Below are 22136 nucleotides of genomic sequence, written 5' to 3'. Positions count from 1 at the left end.
ATTTTGCCTGTGATCTTATAAGCAGATGATTTCATATGAGAGATTGCACTGTGGGATAATTGCAGCAGTTGATAGATATCAATATTGATTGTTTCCAGCAATATTTTTTTCCAATTTTCATCTACTACAGTGTTAGATTTACTGTTGTAGTTATCAGTTTAATATTGAATTCCCTTAAGAATAGAATCAGTCAGTGACTGATCCACAAAAATTTCACAGTTTTGTTGACACCTGGCCAGGTATATTCAGATATGATTCTTGATATAGAATCTCCATCAACAATAAGTCTTTGAATGATATGTGGGGCACTGTGTACCAGACTCCTTTTTGTGATGAATGTCGATGGTAGAAGGGGCCTACTCATTCTGTACTAGTATATCAACTTCTCACCCCCAGGCCTGGCCCATAGTGGTGAAGACATTTGCATACACCAACCACACCATCCTGCCAGAAGCCCTAGAGAGGTGGCCAGTGGGTCTGCTGGAGTATGTCCTTCCTCGCCATCTACAGATCATCTATGAGATCAACATGCACCATCTTGAGGTCAGTCCTACACAAAAATATTGATGTGTGGCTTTCTTGGGGATCTTAATGGTCAACTGACTTTTCATGTGCTGTATAAAGAGATTCTATCCTGAAATTAGAGGAAAACTGGACAGAAATTCAGTCTGTAGACTTAAAATCCAGTTGCTTTTATTATTCAGTCATATATAACAAAACTTTTTTATCCCAAAAAGACATGTAAATTAGTTACGTTACATTTTTTTTGTACTAGTAGTTGCAACCATCAGAATATTCAGCTCTTAAATATGCAAATTATTTATGACGAATATGAAAATGCAGTTATTGGTAGTTATGTTACTTACCAAGCAAGGAAAGAATTCTCCGAATTAGTTGTTTTTCGTCATTAAGATATTAAGTGCAACTAGAGAAGCACTCTGAGAGCGCAGACCTCCGCCAAGCAGCTCATTTTCACCGCTGATCTTGTTCTTCTGTAGAGATAAGTGATTTCTACCCATACGTACGCATGCTGAAAATCGCCCGATTTCCAAATCATAGAAAGCTTTTGTTATGTCATCAATACCAGCTGTGCGGCGCGCCTCACCCTGGACCAGAAACGAGAGCACGTGCTCTTGTGTGCGTACAAAAACCTCAAAAATACGCAGCTTGAACTACCAACAGGCATGATATTCTGTAGATTCAAATCTAATTTCAGATTTTTATGCCTCCGCAACGAAGTGGCCGGAGGCATTATGTTTTCGGGTCGTCCGTCCGTCCGTCCGTCCGTCCGTCCGTACGTCCGTACGTCCGTACGTCCGTACGTCCCGTTTTGTTTTTGTCGATATCTCAAGAACCGTGTGGTGGTTTTACATCAAACTTGGTATGAGGGTATATCCTTGGGGGATAATACTTTGTGTGGATTTTAGGGTCACAGGGTCAAAGGTCAAAGGTCACAGGTTATTTTTTTGAAAAAAAATTTGAAATAACATGTTTTTCTCCATATCTCGGTTCTCCATATCTATGGTTCAAGGTATCTTCAAGTATATATGCTTGTACCGATGGGCAGTGATTATCTAGGAAGTTGGGGGTCATGGGTCAAAGGTCAGGGGGTCAAAGGTCAAGGTCAACTCCTCAAAATATCACTACTTTCCTTAAAATGCAATATGCCTGAAGGTTTTTTTTTTAAAACTTGATGTATGGCATGTATTACCCTATATATATTTTTGGGGAAGTTTCTTGCCAAAAGGTCAAAGGTCAAATGGTAAAAGGTCAAGTGAAAGTGCTAAATTGCACTTTTTCCTCCATATCTCGAAAGTAACTCAAGGTATCATCATGAAACTTACATATTTATGCATGTTCAACCTAACAGTGATTCTCTTTGGAACTGTGAGGTCAAAGGTCAAAGGCCAGGTTTAGATAATGCTATTTTCCCATTTGATACTGAAATTATACTTTTTCTCAATACCTTGAAAATTACTCAATGCATAAACTTATAAAAGGGTCAAAAGTCAAGTAAAAATCATCAGTTCCCCAAATACCTGCACTCTGACATTTTAATCATTCATACAATTGAACCTAGTTCTAGGAAAGTGAACATTCAGCACATTTGTGTCAAACCTGTCATTTTAATATTTTGCCAATTGTGTGAAACTGTCATCACACATTGTCAAGACATTGTACTATAGACCTATTAGGAGAACCATGCATTATGGCGGAGGCATATCAGTAGCCGTAGCGATATATCTAGTTTTTTTCTCAAGTCTATACACATTTTACTTTTTCCATATATCAAAATCACCTGAAAATTTGATTTCCGATTTTTTCAACAAACCTCAATATCATCCCTGTCCCAAGTTCATTGACCCTACCTGCCAAAATATCGAAAATCCTTCATAAAATCCATAAAAGTATCTGGATCACACCCAAAATTTAATCATTTGTTCCTTGTGTCATTCTCAACCTTTCCTGCAAGTTTCATCTTAATCCATGCCCAACTTTTTGAGTTATTTTGCACATGGACAAACAAACCAATGGTAACGAAAATTTAACCTCCTCACTTGGCGAGGTAATGAACACCTTGGGTGATAATGTTTGAAAGTGTCCACATTAATAGTTGATAAATATGTCTCTTGCAGGAAGTTCGACGGCTTTACCCGGATGACCCGGATCGTTTGCGCCGCATGTCTATCGTTGAGGAGGGTGACCACAAGCGTATCAACATGGCCCACCTTTCTATTGTGGGTTCTCATGCTGTCAATGGTGTGGCTGCTATCCACTCCAACCTTCTCACAACCAGCGTGTAAGTTGAACTTCCTTTTGCTTTCAACTCAAAGTACACCTTCTAAGATCTGTAAGAGTGTGAAGCTTTGATATTGTACTCCTTATATGTAGCAGTAAAACTACATTTCCAAATAAACTTTCAGTTTGTGAAAGTTTTCAATCCAAATTTCTTGTCTGTAGTTGCAATGAAGCTTTTTATAAATATGTTACTCATTGCAGGCAGATTGAAATGTTTCTAATGTTCTTGGATAGTCTGCTATTTTAATGTAAGTTTCAATTCAGTAGTGAGGGAAGTATGGGAATTTGATACCACTTACAGTCAGTGGTCATATGCTAGGCCACTATGCTGATGCCAAGCATGGCTTTTCATGATGTGCCAATTTCCTCCATTGATGGCAATTTTACATTCTCTTAAAATGATTATGATGATGATGATGAAGATGATGGATGTGATTTTGGTGATGATGGTGGTGATGGTGATAAATGATGAGGATGATGATGATGATGACAGTCAATTTGATTTGTTTGGTATGAAGCTTCAAGGACTTCTATGAGATGATGCCCGATAAGTTTCAGAACAAGACAAATGGCATCACCCCACGTCGCTGGCTGCTGCTGTGCAATCCTGGCCTGTCTGATGCCATCGCTGACGTGAGTCAACAAAACATCTCTTTTCACTAACTACCATCACATGTCACATTACTGTTATCTGCTATGCGAGGATCACTACTAGAAGTACTTTTGACATTTTATGTAGGATATTTGCTGTTGGTAGTGGCAGAGAAAAATCCCCTTTTCTTCCAAGATTTTATTTCATACTTCAGTTATTTAATTAGCAGTAAGGTGCAGATCTGATCTTGTTGATGCTCATAATGGTTGCATATTTATTGAGTTTGTAACCGACAAGTTATCAAGAGCATCATTTCATCTATAAAGATTTGGGTAAACAGTCTCGTCTGATTTAAGTTGGATCATAATGATTACTCTGTGTTAAAAAACAGGCCTGACTTGGTCATAGATTATTGTAATTGTTTAATACAAATTATGATAAGACACAACTAAGTAAGCATGCTATCATTATGGAGCTGGTGTTTGAAGTCATTGATGATGAGACGATGATACTCGGCTTCCTGTCTCAACCGCAGAAAATTGGTGAGAAGTGGACGACAGACTTGTTCCAGCTGAGGAAACTGGAGCAGTACGTAGCAGACAGAGCTTTCCTCATGTCTGTGCAGCAAGTCAAGCAGGTGAGTTTCATCATTCAGTGTTTCACAAAAAATTTAAATCAATCCTAAATTTGAAGATCAACTTAAACTTATGGTAGGCTGTGTGTGACGTAAATTAATATTCTGACTTTGATATACAAATGAAAATTTTGGAGACTTTTTCATACAGGCATTAATTAACAAAATAAAGTAATGGACAATCTATTTTTCTGTAAATTTTGATAACAATTTGAAGTGGATTCTGAAAGCATTAGGTAAATTGAAATGAGAAACCAACGGCCTACCATAATTTTAAGTTGATCTTAACTTTTAAGTTCAACTTAAATTCTTTGTGAAACATCCCCAAGGAGCTACAGTCTAGATCTGAAGTCTTTGAAAGCATTTTAGTCCGTTTACTCAGTGAGCTTATGCAATGATATGTTGCTTATTGTTTTTTTTTCCCATAAATGCCAATATGGTTTGATATTTAAATGTTGTGTAGAACATGTAATCAGTTTAGATATAGAATTGTCTTTGCAATGCCACACAAGATCCTTGCATGTTCAACAAAAAAAAAAAATTAGTTTTTGTTACATTTTTCTTAAAGCACTGCCATCATTACTGTTATCTGCTTTGTCATTACCAACAAGAAAGGAAGCACACCTTAAAGGTCCCTTGATATCTATTACATGTGATCTCTGATTGATGTGAATAGGTCTACAAATGCATCACAAATTGAAATATATATCACAGATAGTTAATCATTTTATTTTTCATTTTTTGTTGTTTTGCAACCATTAAGCTCCACCCCTAAAAAAACCCCAAAAGTCTTTTGTCTTTCATGATGTCATCAACAGTAAAGTCAACTGGAATCCCTCAAACATCACAGTACCTAATGTTACACATCTTACCTTGACTAGTGCACAAACCCACAACAGCTAGACAGGTCTTGTTGTACTACAACTCAGACAGTATGATGGTCATTGCTTTGTGGAAAATCTTCCAGGATAGAGAGTATGGTAGGAAAAGATGTGGAATCGCATTGTATAAAACCTGTTTTGCTATTATGAGCAGATATACCTGTTGATAGCAAGGTGCATGCCATTAGGTGTTGTTATGCTTCTTTCAGCCAACTGTCTTGTTATTGATGACATCACAAAAGACAGATAATTGAGGGATGGGCCTGTAGTGGGTGCAGACAAAAATGAAACCTTAAATGATTTAGAACATTTTATATGTATTTCAGTAAAACAATTCCTGAATTTGTGATATGAAGACCTGTTCACATCGGCAGAAGAGGTCACAGACAAAGGACTGAAATTTGATATCAACAGACCTTGACAAAGTTCATATGTTTAGATGATTAAGAAAGAGTGCAGTGCAAATGTTTCTCAGTACTTTATTTTCATGAAGCACAGTGAAGTGATGTTGTGGACTTCTTGTTGTGCTTATTTATTTGTGTTTTTTTTTGTCTTTTTAAAATGATACAAAGGGGGAAACAGAGTTTCATGGCTCAATTTTCTTGTCCTTTTAACAGGAGAACAAGATGAAGCTTGCCCAATACTTGGAGAAGCAGAATGGAATCCGGATCAACGTCAACTCCATGTTTGATGTGCAGGTGAAGCGTATCCATGAGTACAAACGCCAACTGCTCAATGCTCTGCACATGATTACACTGTACAACAGTAAGTCAGCAGGACCTTCTTCCCTCAAACATATAGCTTTTTCATGCCTGTTGTATTCATACAGATTGCTGGTTACAGCAGTCTTTCATATCGTACCTATGTAAGTAATTCTATGACAATTAAATGAAGTTGGTTTATGCTATATTTAGACTTTTGCTATTAAGGATGATACTTTCCAGACAAGTTTTTAATTTCTAAATGATTAACCTTTGCTGCTTATTACATAATCTCGGGTTTTATTAAGCTCTGCATGGATGCAAGTTGCAGAGTGATTAGTGTGAAATCAATCTTATAAGTGCTTTGCAACTGAAAGTTCTTACACAGTTCTAATTATACCCCCGCCAAACGAAGTTTGAAGGGGGTATATAGGAATCAGCGGACGGTCGGGCGGTCGGTCGGGCGGTCGGGCGGTCGGTCGGGCGGTCGGGCGGTCGGGCGGTCGGGCGGTCGGGCGGTCGGGCGGTCGGTCGGTCGTTGCAAATCTTGCGTCGCGAACTACTTCCTCAGTTTTCAACCGATTCCCATAAAACTTGGCACAGATGTGTGCCTTGGGTTGTAGATGTGCAAGACGTATTTTTTGACAGTACCCAAAAGTACGTTGCCATGGTAACGGCATATTATGGGCAAAAATGGGTACAAATCTTGCGTCGCGAACTCCTCCCACAGTTTTTGATCAATTTTTATGAAATTAGGTACAGATGTTCATCTGAATATGTTAATGTGCAAGACACATATTTCCGCAGTGGCAAAAAGTGCGTTGCCATGGTAACGGCATGTTATTGGTAAAATATAGGGCAAAATGCTTCATGGCAAAACTGCTTCATCAGTGTTCTTCCAATTCTCATGGAATTCATATTGAATGTTTGTCTTAGGATATAGGTCAGCATGACACATTTCTTGACAGTGACAAAAAGTATGTTGCCATGGTAACAGCTCACATATTATGAGCCAAAATGATGGAAAATTTTGTGTTGCAAACTACTTCCTCAGTTTTTGCCCAATTTCCATGAAACTTGGTACAGATGTGTGCCTTTGGTTGTAGATGTGCAAGACGCATTTTTTGACAGTACCCGAAAGTACGTTGCCATGGTAACGGCATATTAATGGCAGAAGATCAAGGAAAGATCTTGCGGATTTAACTGCTTCCTCAGTTTTTTGACCAAAGCTTATGAAATGTGGCACACACCTTGATCTTGGTGGGAAGATGTGGAAGACATATTTTTCGGACGTGTCGGAAGCTGCGTTGCTATGGTAACGGCATATAAATGGCAGAAGATCAAGGAAAGATCTTGCGGATTGAACTACTTCCTCTGTATTCGACTGAAGCTCATGAAATGTGGCACACACATTGGTCTTGGTGGGAAGATGTGCAAGACATATTTTTTGGATGTTTCGGAAGCTGCGTTGCCATGGTAACGGCATATTAATGGTGGAAGATCAAGGAAAGATCTTGTGGATTGAACTACTTCCTCAGTTTTTGACAAAAGCTTATGAAATGTGGCACACACAATAGTCTTGGTGGGAAGATGTGCAAGATATATTTTTCGGACGTGTCGGAAGCTGCATTGCCATGGTAACGGCATTTAAATGGCAGAAGATCAAGGAAAGATCATTCCTTGGGTAAGACTGTCGTCACAGGGCGGAGGTATTAATCACCTTAAGTGATATTTCTAGTTTGTCAGAGAACCAGCCTGGTATTAAAGCAGTGCAGTGTTTGTGAAGTTGCTCTGTTTTACTCACTAAATGTAGAATACAAATTGAAATTTTATGATGACTGGTGATGATATTTAGGACTGTCTTTCATTGTACACTCCAGGGATCAAGAGGGACCCAAGTGCTAATTTTGTCCCTCGCACCATCATGATTGGAGGCAAGGCAGCCCCGGGATACTACATAGCCAAACTCATCATCCACCTCATCACCAGCATTGGCCGCGTCATCAACAGCGATCCCATCGTGGGAGACAAACTCAAGGTGGTCTTCTTGGAGAACTACCGAGTGTCACTGGCAGAGAAGGGTGAGTAAGATGGATGAAAGATAAGGAGAGTTCATAGGGGAGACTCAGAAGTCATTGTCAGTCATAGTTCTAAGGGAAATTGGCTCTGATTGATGAATACTGATGTTTCATTTGGATCAGAAATGTTAGAGGAGATTGAGATAATGAAATAACAGAATGAACATACCTTTATCTGTGACTGCTCAGTTAGGTTTTGCCAGTGTAATAATTTAAATGCAGAGTAGTTGCAACTACAAGCAAGACATTGTTTGAATTAGTGTATTTTTTGTCATATATGTGTATATGTTTCATTATTATATCTACTCATGTAGTAAGCAGGTTTGATGCAGGATTGTTATTGTGCTAAAACGACATACATGAAAATATAGGGCTTGTCCTTTTGCTATTCATTTCTTTATCAGTTGGAGATAAAGCGCAACGATATCTAATGATTTTTCATGCCACTTTCCTTCCCTCCATCCCCATTTCCTCTATCCTTCACTGGCCCTTCTCTTGTCTATCCTCTCTTCCCATCTATCAATCAATCCATTCATCATGTACCCTTCTCTTCCTCCTGCCTCTCTATCCTCCTCCTTCCTCCCACTTCCCTCCATCTTATCTTCTCCATCCATTCTTTTTTGTTATCCATCCTTCCCTCTGTCCCCTTTCTCCCAACTGTCTCTTCCATCTCCCCTCCATCCCCCCCCCCCCCCCCCCCCCTCCTCCTCCCTCCCTCTGTCTCCCCCTGTTCTCCCTGCAGTGATTCCTGCCTGTGACCTGTCTGAGCAGATCTCTCTGGCAGGCACTGAGGCTTCGGGCACTGGCAATATGAAGTTCATGGTAAGATTCACAGAGTTTCACGTTTCTGCTTCATAATGATCAGAACAGACAGCAAAAGAAGATGACTTCAAATTTGCACATGTTAGAAAGTTCTCTGCCTTCGCTGTGTGTGGTATGGAGGAGTGTGATATTTATAGGCAAGTGTGATATTGTACCAATGATTGTCTGCATTTCTGCACAAGATTACTGTGTTGTGATGTTTTCCTGTGGAAGAAGCATCTGAATTATTGACATGCAAGTACAAGCAACATCCTTGTGGAAGTGTGGGTGTAGAAATTTGATTTTGTATCAACTCCAGCTGAGCATATTGAAGCTGCTATTTCTGCTTTCCTATTGAGAGGTTAAGAATACATCAAAATCACAGAAATGTGCATTATATTTTAAAGCAACATAGGAAAAATATCACTACTTGTTTTCATCATCTGTCAGAAAAGTTGTTATTCATTTAGTTATTTTTCTATTTATTCAGTCTTCTTTTAAAGCAGGGTAATGCTATTCAGAGCCACAAAAGCCTGCTTTACAAGGGAGCCCTGTGTCAATATACTGTACAATGTGCGCACAATCAGAAACGAAACAGAGCTAACATAAATATGGTACAGTTAATGAAAACTCGGTTTGTAAGAGCATAAAACACTTAAGAAAGAACATAAAGCATTGCATGATATTGTTGATGGCTACTGTATGTGCCATATATAGAGCAAGTCTAACTTTTCACGAATGGGGACTTCCTGATGATTTCGCAATTGGAGTACAGTACTGTACGGAGAAATGTACATAGGCACCTCACACTCATATTAGGATCAGAATCAATCTTTTCCCATGTCTTTTATTTCGCGTTTAGCACCTGACTCGCGAAATTCGCAAAAATAAAAACCTCGCGAAATATTTGGCGTATACAGTATTAAGGATGTAACTGTCTCTTTGAAACCTTAATTATGCAGTTGAATGGAGCTCTGACGATCGGTACCCTGGATGGAGCTAATGTGGAGATGAGGGAGGAGATGGGGGATGATAACATCTTCATCTTTGGGATGACGGTGGATGAGGTGACTCAGAGAAGACCAGGGTGAGAACAGTCTCAAGCTTTTAACATTCGTCAGTGAAGAACATGGGAGCAAGATGAGATAAGTCACTCATGTGTGGTATGCAACATCTAATGGTCCTGAGGGATGGTTGCCTCTTCCACTTTTTCTTGAAATGTATTTACAGCATTTAATGGGCTGTAGAAGTCCAAGGCCCCATTTCATAAAATATACTAGGATAGCAACTCTCTTGCTGGAATGGCAACTTCCCATAGCAACAGCCAATCAGGAAGCTGGATTCTTGTCATTACCATGACAATTGTCGTTCCAGCAAGAGTTGTTATCATATCAACTTTTTTTATGAAATGGGGCCCAGGTTTGCAGTTGCACAAAGCTTTTCAAACAAAGCCCCATTTTACCCCTTGGTATTTGTAATGTAAATGAAACTGAAATCTTTGTCATTAGGATGGGAGGAGTGTAAATCTTGTCCAAAACTGTCCCTGACTTGTAGCTTTAATTCAGCAGAAGTAAAGTCGTGAGATTAGAGTGACCTCAAAAGTTGAAGACAAAAGACCAAAAGCAGAGTGTGTTTGGTAGGTATGATGTATTTCACATAACATTAAGTGAATGTGTTGGGTAAGGGCAAAAAATGAAAAGCCCAAGTCAACTGAATACTAAACTTAGCATCATTCAAGAATGTAAATGTTAATTTTTTTTATGCCTTCTCTGTAATCATTAATCAGTTGATTGGCATTTTGCCAATATATGACATTTTAGCATACCTGTGTATGTGCCGTACTGCATGTAGTAGACTAAAACTCTCTCTGGTTGTAGGTACAACCCACGTGAGTACTATGAGAAGAATGCTGAGCTGAAGCAGGCCATTGACCAGATCCAGGGCAACTTCTTCTCGCCCAACAACCCAGGCACCTTCCAAGACATTGTCAACTCCCTGCTTCACCACGACACGTAAGTCAGATGAACCATCTTGCTGTCATTGTGGAAAATTACAAGAACTGTGATGATGCTACTGCTCAGAAAACTGATTTCTGTCAGGGAAATTTGTCTTTGAATATTGATATTATGAGAGTAATGGACTCACTCACTTTGGTGCTTGATTTAAAAGTGAATAGTCCTTTTCCAAGCATTAGACCATGTTCTTTTTCTGTTGAAAATTTGTAAGATGATGATGAGAGTAACATGTTGCATTCAATTATGGACAATCCGTCTCCCCCCCCCCCCCCCCCAACACACACACACACACACATGGCACTACAGCAATAGCTACTAGCGATGTAGCCTTCCTATCTGATTTCTGTATGAATTGTCTGTTTTCCAGGTACATGCTCCTGGCCGACTACGAGTCTTATATCGCTGCCCAGGAGAGGGTCAGTGAACTGTTCTTGGTGAGTGTACAATGCCTTCATGTCAGTCTTTATAATGCAAACATTGTTTTAGTAGAGCAGATCTTTCTTCTCACCACAAGAATCACTTCACCCCCTGCCATCTTTAGTTTTCTCTCAATCTTTAAGATAAACAGTTAAAGTAGTCTCTGTATTGATGGCAGTGAAAGTGATGTCTAATAAAAAGAAAGTCTGAATGTTGTTACACAAACAAGTTGTAGATGATGCAACCAGAGAGTAAAAGCAGTGGATTCTAGTTGTTTCTTCCCCCAACAAACTGATTGTCCCTTCATAACATTGCTCTACTAAATGTACTGGAAAGGTACATTTTGAAACTTGGGCTGTTCTACAACAGTCCTTTTTATTTGAATTATTTTGTGTCCTTAATTCTGACCTTTCTTTCTCTTGTTTTGTCACCAGAAACCCAAGGAGTGGGCGATCAAGTGTGTGCGGAACATCGCCGCCTCGGGCAAGTTTTCCAGCGACCGTACCATCAGTGAGTACGCTCGGGAAATCTGGGGCGTGGAGCCCAACTCCATCAAGCTCCCAGACCCACACGAGCCCCCTGTGGGACGCGAGTAGCTTGGTGAACCCAGAGACGGCTTACACTCACGGCAATCTCCACAACTCACTTGATTAACATCCACAAGGGTCATCAGACTCAACATCACATAGACTTGAATCTGTTTTCTTTTATTTTATCCATGCCTTCCTGGAAGTGATATCTTATATTCAGTGTGATTCAGTAATCATGTTAGTGATATAAATGGTATTTATTTCAGAGAATCCATAACACCTCACATTGTCTGTGTACATCTTAAAGCATTACTAACTAATAGAAGAATAAGATATAAACCTTGGTATTACTAACTAATAGAAGAATAAGATATATACCTTGGTATACAAGAGTAGGTACAAATCAGTAGGTTCTGCCAACTATTAGAAAAACTGTGTGAGTACAAAATTGATGGCACTGTGGCTTGTAACTGTGATCCCTTGTACTCATATAACCAATATCTCTAAAAAAGGTAATGCTCAGGCAGAGCTGTATAATCAACCATGATGTAAAGGCACATATGTGTACGGCTTACTACACGCAGTGGAGCTCAGTAGTCATTTGATATTGAATATGCTTGCATGCAGGTGTGTGTCTTCTCACAGGTATGATATCAGTGGGGAACATTGTAGTAGGTTTTTCTTGATATTATGAAGCGTTGTGGGGCATCTTTAGAATATGAGTTCAATCAGTGGACATGTTGAAGCTTTGTAACCCCATGTGACTAAAGCAGGTACTCCTTAATGTGAAGCCAATACACTGCCACTGTCAAACTCTGCACATTTTGACTCATAAAAGCAGAAAAGGCTGACACACTGACATGTATCATTAGAAAATAATGTGTGTAGATGATACAAGTTGACCTTTGACCTGATTGATAGAAGAGAGCATGTTTTTGTACAAAGAAGAGCAAACTTGAAGGGAAATTATTTTGTAGGAACCTGCAAGACAAAGAGATGGATGAGAGAAAATATAGTGTCATTGGACGAGTGAGGACCACTTGAATATCAACATGTCATTTGACACGATGCTCAGTAGAGCCAGTTTTGAGATACATAGATAATGTTAAAACATGTTTAGAACACATCTAGACTGCTGTACCTTTATGGAGACTTTCACTGATCTCTTGTTGTGATTATCCACACTTTGCTTTTGAGCACCTTTCTGTTAAAAATAATTTTCCTTGATACTGGTTGTGCCTGAAATAGTTAGTACATGCAGTATCCTGCTTTAAATAGATGAATTGTTTTGTGTAGTTTGTATTAAAATAGATATTTACAAGAATTAAATGTTGCTAACGTCTGAAGTTCTTAAACATGATAGGTATTATTGATTTCTTTTTCTTCCTTCTATAAGACCTCTGTGTGCCAAGCAATGTTTTTATGCTGTGTCTGTTCATTCAGAATTTCTTCACAACTTAGTGAGTCTTTCTGATGTTGTTTGTGGTTTAGTCTGAGTGAATCTGCCTCTCAGTAAACAGCTTTAGGAGAAATGAAATATTTTGTGAGAGTAGTCAATATTTTCAATGCTAGTTGATATACATTTGTAAAAGAATGATAGTAAGATGACTGTGTGCTTTATATGTGTTAAATGCATAGATCTTATGTGGTGTTGCCAAAGCTGCTGCAAGTTGGTGAGGATGATTCTGATTGTGTGTAACACAGCATATCAGACAGCATGTATTTGATTTTTATTACCATGGCAATGAAAAAAAAAGAGAAAAATACTACTATTTTGTCTAAATGAATAGTAAGCCAACAATGCTCCAGTATATGGTCTCTATGAATCTAAACTAATTCTGCATGTGCTTCCAAGACATTTTCTACTGCAGATGTAAGTCAATGATAGCACAGTTTTTAGATATGCCAGCATTGAACTGCTGGTTGTTGTTGTTGTGTTTTGTTTTGTTTTGTTTTTTTTTTTGTTTTTTTTTTTTTTTGGGGGGGGGGGGGGGGGGGGAGGAGGGGATTCATTAGTTTTAGATAGCTGGCAATGGAGCTCATAAATTTCTTCAATGTAGAGAGATAGAAAGCCAGCCAGTCAGAATGCCACTAATGCCAAAGAGCTTTGCAAAGGTAGCATCATCTCCAACACTCGCCAGTCTAGCTGTGTTGAGTTGACGTGAGGCAGGCTACTTTGCAGCATCTTACGTCACTCCAGTAGAAAATTTTCTCATGATCACCATTTGTTGAAGTTAATATACAATACCCCTTTCTATGCTAGGAACTTTGGGCAGTGTGTATAATGCTGTGGAGTGTTTTGTGCCAATCAACACTCAAAGTATACAATGGGGTAAATGTAGCTAGAAAACTTTTGTGTAGTTGATATCTGTTTTGAACTCGCTCACGTGTATACTAATGAAGGCTGATGTAATTAAATGTATTCCCCCTCCTTTTGAATGAGGGTTTCATCACCAACGATATGTGATCAGTGGTGCTGTGGGGGTAGATGGGTTAATGAAAGCAATGTCTGCAAAGGAATGTTACAATTTATTTCAGTAGAGACTGCATTTGATGTTTGTATTTTCATGATTTTTTTTTAAATTACATGGAGTTTTGGTGGATATTTGCTTTCAGAATAGAAATTATTATGAACAATTTTATTTAGATGCATTGTTGACAGCGCATGTTTTTCTGACAGAAGCTTCAAATGTCAAAATCATGCATTTGATGTTGAATTTTATTTTATTGATATGCATGGAAAATCATGTCTATTTCATTATCCAGTACTCGAATGTGTCCCAACATGCAGAACAATTATATTAAAGGAATTCAGAGTAAATTTGCCCTTTTGGCTAGTTGTGAAGTGTGTACGAAGAGAGAATAATTAAAGCACATGGTAACTAGACAGAAAAGAGTTTCGAGTCATTTCTTGGAGGGGATTCAAAGGTGACACTGGTTTTCAAACAGAAAAAGTTCCCTAGTGCTAGCATTTTCTCATTTTTGTTTGTTTTGTCGTTTTCTGTGAGGTTTTATAGACAGAGTGTGAATTTCTATAATCCTTCATCTGACTAGGTTAAAAAAAAACCAACAACACTTTTTTCCTCTTACTTTATGCACTCTGATACCCAACATCAATAGATCATGCAGGAAATACAGAACTAAGAAACCAACATGGAGTTGGTGAACAAATCATTGCAAAGTGACTTTAGGCAGGAGTTTCACCCACTACATGTACAAGCAAGATATCACATTTCATTCAAGTGCTTTCCTAACAAAATCCTATCATATGCATTATACTGTAAAAGTGGAAATTAGTTGATGTCTTGAATCCACGGAATTAAAAACACACAAAACTCTTCTTACCCGGTCAAGCGTGAAAAATTAGTCACACAAAAATGTCCACTTTTACAGTACATCACAGTCTGTAGCAAACACACAGCTTCCCCGACAAATCAAACACAATCAACAATTACAATTACATCAATTGAACAGTTTTTCCACAGTCGTCTATTCAAGTTGATAAAAGAACATACAGATCACAAATGGCAACATTTTTTTTTTTTTTTTTTGCATTTATTCCATGGGATCAACATTAAAGCACCAAGCACATAGAACTGTGTATGGGTTAAAAGGGCTGAAGCAGCAATAACACTTGAATCAATATGCAATCAATCAATATGTATTATTTTTTACCATTTGTGCATGGTGGAAATCAATTATAGCCACTTCTACAGGAGTCCAACTACATTCCCAGTTCATGAGTTGTTACATCTGCTCCTCTCATGACAACAAAAACAAAAAATATTAATATTAATATTAATAATTTACAAAAAAATAATAAAAAAGAATAACTTCCTCCTCTATGTTCTTTCTCAACATTGTTGAAAAATCCAACAGTCTTGAACTATCAAACTATTTGACCATTCACAGTGAGACTCACTCTCTTCAGTGATAAAAGCAAACAAACTTGAAAGAAAAAAAAATTCAACTGCACAACAATAAAACAACAGGAAATGCTACCTTGCCACTCAAAACTTTTACAACAATCATCAAAATGAGCAACTAGTTTGTGAAGTTACGTCCATGAGATCTTTAAAAAGCAGGTATAGTATTGGCTGAGGCATGGGGCTAGGTCCATGGTTGAGGTGAGGATTCAGTGTTTAACTTTCTTGAGAGATATAGTATTTAGAAACCACTTGGTGGAATGTTAAGGAGCTTGTGATTTTAAGAGGAATTCAAAGTTTATTTGATGAAAATCGGTTTTGAAATGGTTGAGATATCCAAAAAACAAAGTCAAGAAAGCAATTGTGATAAAAGGTGGGTCCGATCTTTTATTAGGATCACTTTGTTTTGGATATCTCCGCCATTTTAAAACCAATTTTCATCAAATAAACTTTGCATTCCTTAGAATTACATGCTCTTTCATATTTCATAAAAGATTTCTCATTAACTCGCACAAAAAGAGTCAAAAACCTGAAGCCTCATCTCAACCAAAACCATACCATCCTTTTAAGAGGTGGTCTAAAGAAAATTAAAGTTGAACTGATGATATGGAATAATGGCATGATTAATTCACAACTTCATTATCTTGGGGGGAAGCAGACTGCCTCTTGATGTTTGCAGTATTTGATGCAATGGCCCATGATATACAAGTCAGAAGAAGCGGTGGAAGGGAACTCTATTTAACTCCATTTCAAACTTTCACTACCAGCACATCATGCTGATATCCATTTCGATACAAAAATAGACAAGTGTATCTATACCAGAATAAGGCCATGCAAATAATGATAAAAATATAGTAATTGGTGTCGTGATAGTCCTTTCACCAGTCACCAGAGTTTAATGTTCTTGTATTTATGCTCATGGCATTGCTCCTATATTTCAAAAGTTGTCATATACCATTGGAAACATTCAGTAATCATTACATTTTTTTTTCTCTCTCTCTCTTTCTTATTTTCTTTTCCTTAAAGGGCAACATTTTCAATACTAATCAAATTCACATGACACAAATAAATGACATACATTTGACATACATGTATGTCTGAAATAAACACTTTTCCCCAGAGGAACTTATGTTTGTTAATTCCATGGCACATATTAAAACCTAGACTACTACTAAGATACAGTCATACATCTTGTACATAACATACCAGAGTAAGAGTGTAAGCCTTCTGTTTTAGTGTCTATTTCTTGTTTTAATTCAAAACTGGAAACAAAAGGAATTTGTGTATAATTTCACTGTATCAAAACAAGTCTTTGTTAAAATAATGGATTATACTGATGTCATTTAATCAGTTCATCTCAAAAAGTTGCACTCCAGAGGTAGGAGTTTCTAAACCTCTGTACCTTCTCTCTCTCTCTCTCTCTCTGTGCACAATAAAAAGGAATCAAGAGTACATGTAAAAAATAATGCCTCCGGCACCCTTCGGGCGGAGGCATAAAAAAGGAAGAAGTAATGTAGTAATGTAGAGCTTTCTAGAATGCCCACAGACCACAAAATTTTTTTTTTCTAACCCTGTACTAAAATGCAATATCAAATCAATGCAACATTGCATCAAAATGTTGAATTTTCTCCTACAATCTGTCAATAAGAGGTTTTATTTTCATGATTTCTACAATAATGATAATAATAATAATAAAAAAAAAGACTGATAGAAATCAATGCAACCCCCTCACATAAAGATGATAATAACTTCCACCAAATTCTAAGAATTTGTTACCAGAACTTGCTCTTTGTCTACAAGAACATCACACAAAATATTGACAGTATGCAGTTAAACTGGAGAATACCTGGTATATACATCCCGTACATACAATGTTTTACAGGAGTTTCCCAGACAATTATGACAACCTAACTTGGGACTGGTAAACCAGGATATACAGTAGGCAATGGAGCTTGTGCTTACCAGGTACTCAACGTTCAGAAGGGTGTGCATTTAATATTTACACTGTCATTCTAACACTCGAACATTAGACAAAGACACAGCTTAATCTACGCCATTTTCCACATTCTAGAGTTGAAGGTTTGCACTGTTTGCAAACTGAAGAAACAACACCCAGAAATAAAGATATGAAGGTAACAAAACATTTTTTTTTTTCATGATTGACAAGGAAGTCAAATGTACACACACGCTACTCCAAAACTAACAACACAGCAACAACTTCAGTTACTTTCTCATAAACATCTGTGCTTAAAACGCAAATCTTTCCTACTATATGTATAGTCCCATAAGCATGATACAGAAAGCTGTTTACAGCACATTGATTTCATATAGCAGATATAATATTTTTTTCCTTTGCATTGATTCCCACCACAACCATTTTATTTCAGATACGAAAGCACTAAAAATACATCCTAATCACTTGAGATACCTATGCTACCACACACACTACTTTTACAGTGATATAGATTACATCCAATTGGATACACATCTGCAAGATAGCTACAGACAGCTACTCTATGTGATTTTTAAACTTGACAAAATCATTGTTGGAATAGAGCATAAACTGTATGTCAGAGAATTAAACATTTTTGTCCCCTTTCTCTGTGTTGGCACTCATTTGTGGCGAGGGACTAGGGCAGATTTCAGAAATCAAGGCATAAAAACACATTCACAGTGTAAGTACTTGGCAAGATATTTTATATTTAACTGGCATCACATTGCAGACTTGGGACAAGACAGCTGCATGACTTGACAGCATAAAAATTGAGTTGGACAAGAAGATCAAGGAGGATTTGGCACTGGTTTGTGGCACACTGCTGGGAATACCTCAATAGCAATGACGGTATTGATTACATGTTTTACGTACGCACTGGACTTAAGACTATAAACTACAGCTGTCATTTGCCAGTGAAATGTTAGTGTTATGGTTTATTACGGAGCACAAAGCAGACAAAGATAATTCTTCCTCCTAAAATTTTACTCTTCCTGCAACACTATCCAAATTTTAATATCAGAGAGGAGTCCAACATCTTTAAGGAGGTGCAGAGTACTATTCAGTTATAACGCATTATCAAAGCAGAGATATACCAAACAGCATAAGAGGCAAAATGTGTTACTAGCTTAGGCACTGTGCAAGTGTACACATCATAGCACATGAATTCATGAGATTGAAGCTATTGTATAAGCAAAGTACATCTTGAAAAAAAAAAAGAGCAACCTGCACAATATTGGCAAAATTCTGTGATTCTACAGCAGATTAATGAAAGCATATGTCAGTTTTACAATTACGCATATATTCATACGAGATTGTGAGAATGCCCTTCTCGGCAAGAGGTTGATTTTGTGCCATGGAGGGAGGTGGGGGAAAAAGGAAGTTGAGTTTTTGTGACCTGCAACTTGGAGTCCTAGTTTCAGACATGTCAATGAGTTTGAAAATCTTGCTGCAAATCTCAACAGTCATCTGGAGCACAAGCAAAACTGCATATGGCATATTACACTGAAAGTACAGCTCAAAGGGGGAGGAGCAGCATAATAGGCATTCTACAAAGTACCCAACATCTTGTCAACTTCAAGACTTCTAAATACAATGATATAGTGAGTACCATGCTAATATACCCACTATAGTACTATAGAGGGTATTCAAGTGTTCAGTAATTTCACATTAACACCTACAATGATCAAACACCAGGGCAAAGTGCCAGTTCTCTGGTCATCACAGCAATTTGCATTGGATATGGCACCTCAAAACCTTTCTGTACATGTGAAGGATTATACCTCGTGCTGTTGTTGTTCTTTCCACGTACAATGCAATTTTACGCTCTGATTATGCATTTAGTAAATATACAGTGATTAAAGTGCATAAATAGCCAGAAAGAAAAGCTGTAGGTAATGTCCTACATGCAGACGAGGAAATACTTGCAAATTGTACATCCGTTTAATTAGTTTTGAGCATCGACGGGGGTAGTAAAGGGCTCCTAGAATTAGTGCAAGTCTCTTCCTCCACAAAGATACACAGACAGGGATGCAGCTCTAAGTAGGTTCCATATGCAATTGAAACAAAATATACTGAAGCAATATCTCCACCCATACAACAAGATTCACTATCAGTCAGGATACTACATTCTCAGTATGCAACATGGTGCACATGTACAACGAAACTGTTCACAAACAAAGAGACTTGATTCAGCACAGAAACTCCTCCCCATCTCAACTCAACTCTCCTTGCTGTGATCCACTTTTTCTTCAGACCTTGGCAAAGCACATTCTGCTAACCATTTTCTCTCCACTGCATGATTCACACATACCCAATGCCATGAATCAACAAAAAGAAAAAAAGAATCAGTATTACATGGATCCTACATCTGTTTCCTCTCTACACAACACAATCCTCTTCAGTGCAACAGTACAGTTGACACCACACTGGAATCACTCTATAAGATGCATATCTTTTCTTCTTAGTTTCATCTCTCAAAATCCCACACAACAATGCCTCCATCTTTCTCAATAAATCTGAACATTGTGCTCTTTCATATCTTACAGGAGTTGACAGAACTCCTGGGCCATTATATCAGCAACCATTAATGTTTCCTACGATCATTACTAGTAATTGATACAATTGCCTACAAAGCATTTACTGTACATTAGACTGCTTCTACATGCTATCACATTGAGTGATTCTAAGATTAGAAGTACACCAAAGAAAAGAATATATACAGAACAAAACAAATACAATCACCACAGAATTTAAAGAGAGAAGCAAACTTAAAAAGTAAGTCATTACAAAAGATGAAAACAAAATATGCATTGTAACAGCTAGAAGCATCTGCCTCCAATACATGGGGTGCAGCATCATGTACAAATTTATGGCTTCCTGCAAGTAAAGTTTGAGAGAAGTCCCCCCTTTTCGGTAGGGTTCAAGGCACCCAAGACAAAAGTGATTTAACCTTGCACCCTACTATCTTCACACTCTGGATTTCTTCATTTTTTCATGTTTGCTCTGGAATCCATAGACAACTTCCTTGACTACTGCTAAAAACTTAGCTAACTTAGTATACACCTTTGACATCATCAAAAACCATCTCAAACAAATTTATATACAAGAATAAAGCTTTATATATTCATTTGTCACTTTTCTCTTCAGGGACACACACAACATATCTTACATCATATTAAATATATTTCATCATATCAAATGCTTTGTTTTGTCTTTTTTGTTCTCAAGAAAATACTTACTTTAATTGACTATATACAGCACATAAAGGATTGAATCCCAAAATAAAAGCATTCATTTATTATCTGTGATCACAGCCTAGGAAAACTGAAAAACTAAGTTTTTTTTATAAATACAATTACTTACAGATGAATGATCATTGACATGTGGGAGATATGAGACACATTTTGTGCTTCATTCCAAATTTGTCATGAGAAAAGTTCGTATCAATCCATGCAACTGTCCAAAGCCTAATTCACATTGTATCTCTACAGTACAAACATGTATTGGAATACTTGAAGGTCTTACCCTAACAGTGGTAGGTCAAATTCATCTACTTCTAGCATGCGACTGAACTCACCTATACTTTCACAATGAGTTTCTTTTGGTCATGCGATTGACATGATTGAGCATTATCAGAAAGTATTATCTGCTATGTTATTAGAACTACATTGTAATTATCTGTGTCCAGTAACACTATATTGATTCGGAGGCAAAAACCTTTGCTTTGCTGATATATTTACATGATCATAATCATCCAACATGACAGTACACTATCACATTTGTAAACACACACACAAACACACACACACACACACACACACCAACACACCCACACACAGGTAAGAATCAATACCCTTGTAAAAATACTATTTTACATACAGTACAGACTGAAGGTGCACTGCCAACCCTATAGCCAATACTTTTTCAAGGAATTATAAACACTTATACTTCTGCATCTTTGTACGGTAACTTTGCAGTGACAATAATAAACTTGAGCTCAGGAGAGGCCAGAGTTGGCTACATACCACCACTGCTCTTTTCTTCTATTCTCTTTCACTGTTGATGTGGTCACCATTGGTCAGTAGGTGGCCATAGTTGGGTCCAGTGCTTGTAGGAGAGCCTCGCCTTGGAGCAGACCATATGTGTTTTGCAGCGGAGCATTGACCTCTGCATCCATGTTGTTGATGAGTGGCAGAGCAGCATCCAGGGACAAGCCGTCCCTGCCCAGGAGCTGGGTGATGCTACGTTTGCGCTGCATCCCACTTTGCTGGTCACTTCCCTCAGCAGTGGCTGGTGGCTGTGAAGTCTGGAAGCTGGTATTGCCGCTATTGGTGTTGGTAGCAATAACCTGACAGGATTCACAACACAAAGGTAGAGGTTCAGCTTACAACCCACAGATGGAAAATTGACTTTTTCACCTTTGACCTTTTAACCGATACCTAAGTTGTGAACGGCTTGGTCAAAATGAGACTATGAACAAAGCCCGTTAAAATGAGTTCTAATACTTAAATCACTGAATCCAGTGAAAGTTCGGATACTGACCATTACTTGGATATGCATCTCCCCCCCCCCCCCCACACACACACACACACACAGCCTACTCCATCAATCACCCTCATAAAGTTTTGATGGAAATCATACAAACGTTTGCTTTAATTTTTTGCCAAGACATCACAGGGCATTCTAGGATGCATGGCTAAAACATGCCTACCACAACAGCCCACTACCCTTGGTGAGCATGAACTATGGTTAAGAAGACAGTACACCAT

At 38.0% G+C, this 22136-nt stretch overlaps 2 protein-coding genes across 3 annotated transcripts in view; one reads left to right on the top strand and one right to left on the bottom strand.

Annotated features, from left to right (window-relative positions):
* Positions 1-13411, top strand: part of LOC139745617 (glycogen phosphorylase, brain form-like) — a 34232-nt gene extending 20821 nt beyond the window's left edge. Inside the window, exons 10-20 of the mRNA XM_071656017.1 lie at positions 397-543; positions 2637-2800; positions 3318-3432; positions 3927-4028; positions 5524-5671; positions 7488-7688; positions 8428-8507; positions 9449-9573; positions 10364-10498; positions 10869-10935; positions 11353-13411. Of these exons, the coding sequence (XP_071512118.1) occupies positions 397-543; positions 2637-2800; positions 3318-3432; positions 3927-4028; positions 5524-5671; positions 7488-7688; positions 8428-8507; positions 9449-9573; positions 10364-10498; positions 10869-10935; positions 11353-11514 (1446 nt within the window). The 3' untranslated portion in view covers positions 11515-13411. The remainder of the gene's footprint in view (positions 1-396; positions 544-2636; positions 2801-3317; positions 3433-3926; positions 4029-5523; positions 5672-7487; positions 7689-8427; positions 8508-9448; positions 9574-10363; positions 10499-10868; positions 10936-11352) is intronic.
* Positions 13412-14981: 1570 nt separating this feature from the next.
* Positions 14982-22136, bottom strand: part of LOC139745615 (hypoxia-inducible factor 1-alpha-like) — a 42229-nt gene continuing 35074 nt past the window's right edge. For both annotated transcript variants that reach the window (XM_071656015.1, XM_071656016.1), the window contains one exon: positions 14982-21715. In XM_071656015.1, the coding sequence (XP_071512116.1) occupies positions 21446-21715 (270 nt within the window). In that variant the 3' untranslated portion in view covers positions 14982-21445. The remainder of the gene's footprint in view (positions 21716-22136) is intronic.

This window comes from Diadema antillarum, unplaced genomic scaffold (genome assembly GCF_040938485.1).
Source record: "Diadema antillarum isolate AM-2024a unplaced genomic scaffold, OU_Dant_1.0 seq00001279_RagTag, whole genome shotgun sequence".
Classification (NCBI taxonomy): Eukaryota; Metazoa; Echinodermata; class Echinoidea; order Diadematoida; family Diadematidae; genus Diadema; species Diadema antillarum.
The sequence above is the reverse complement of the archived record's forward strand: the minus strand, read 5'-3'. Positions and strand labels throughout refer to the sequence as shown.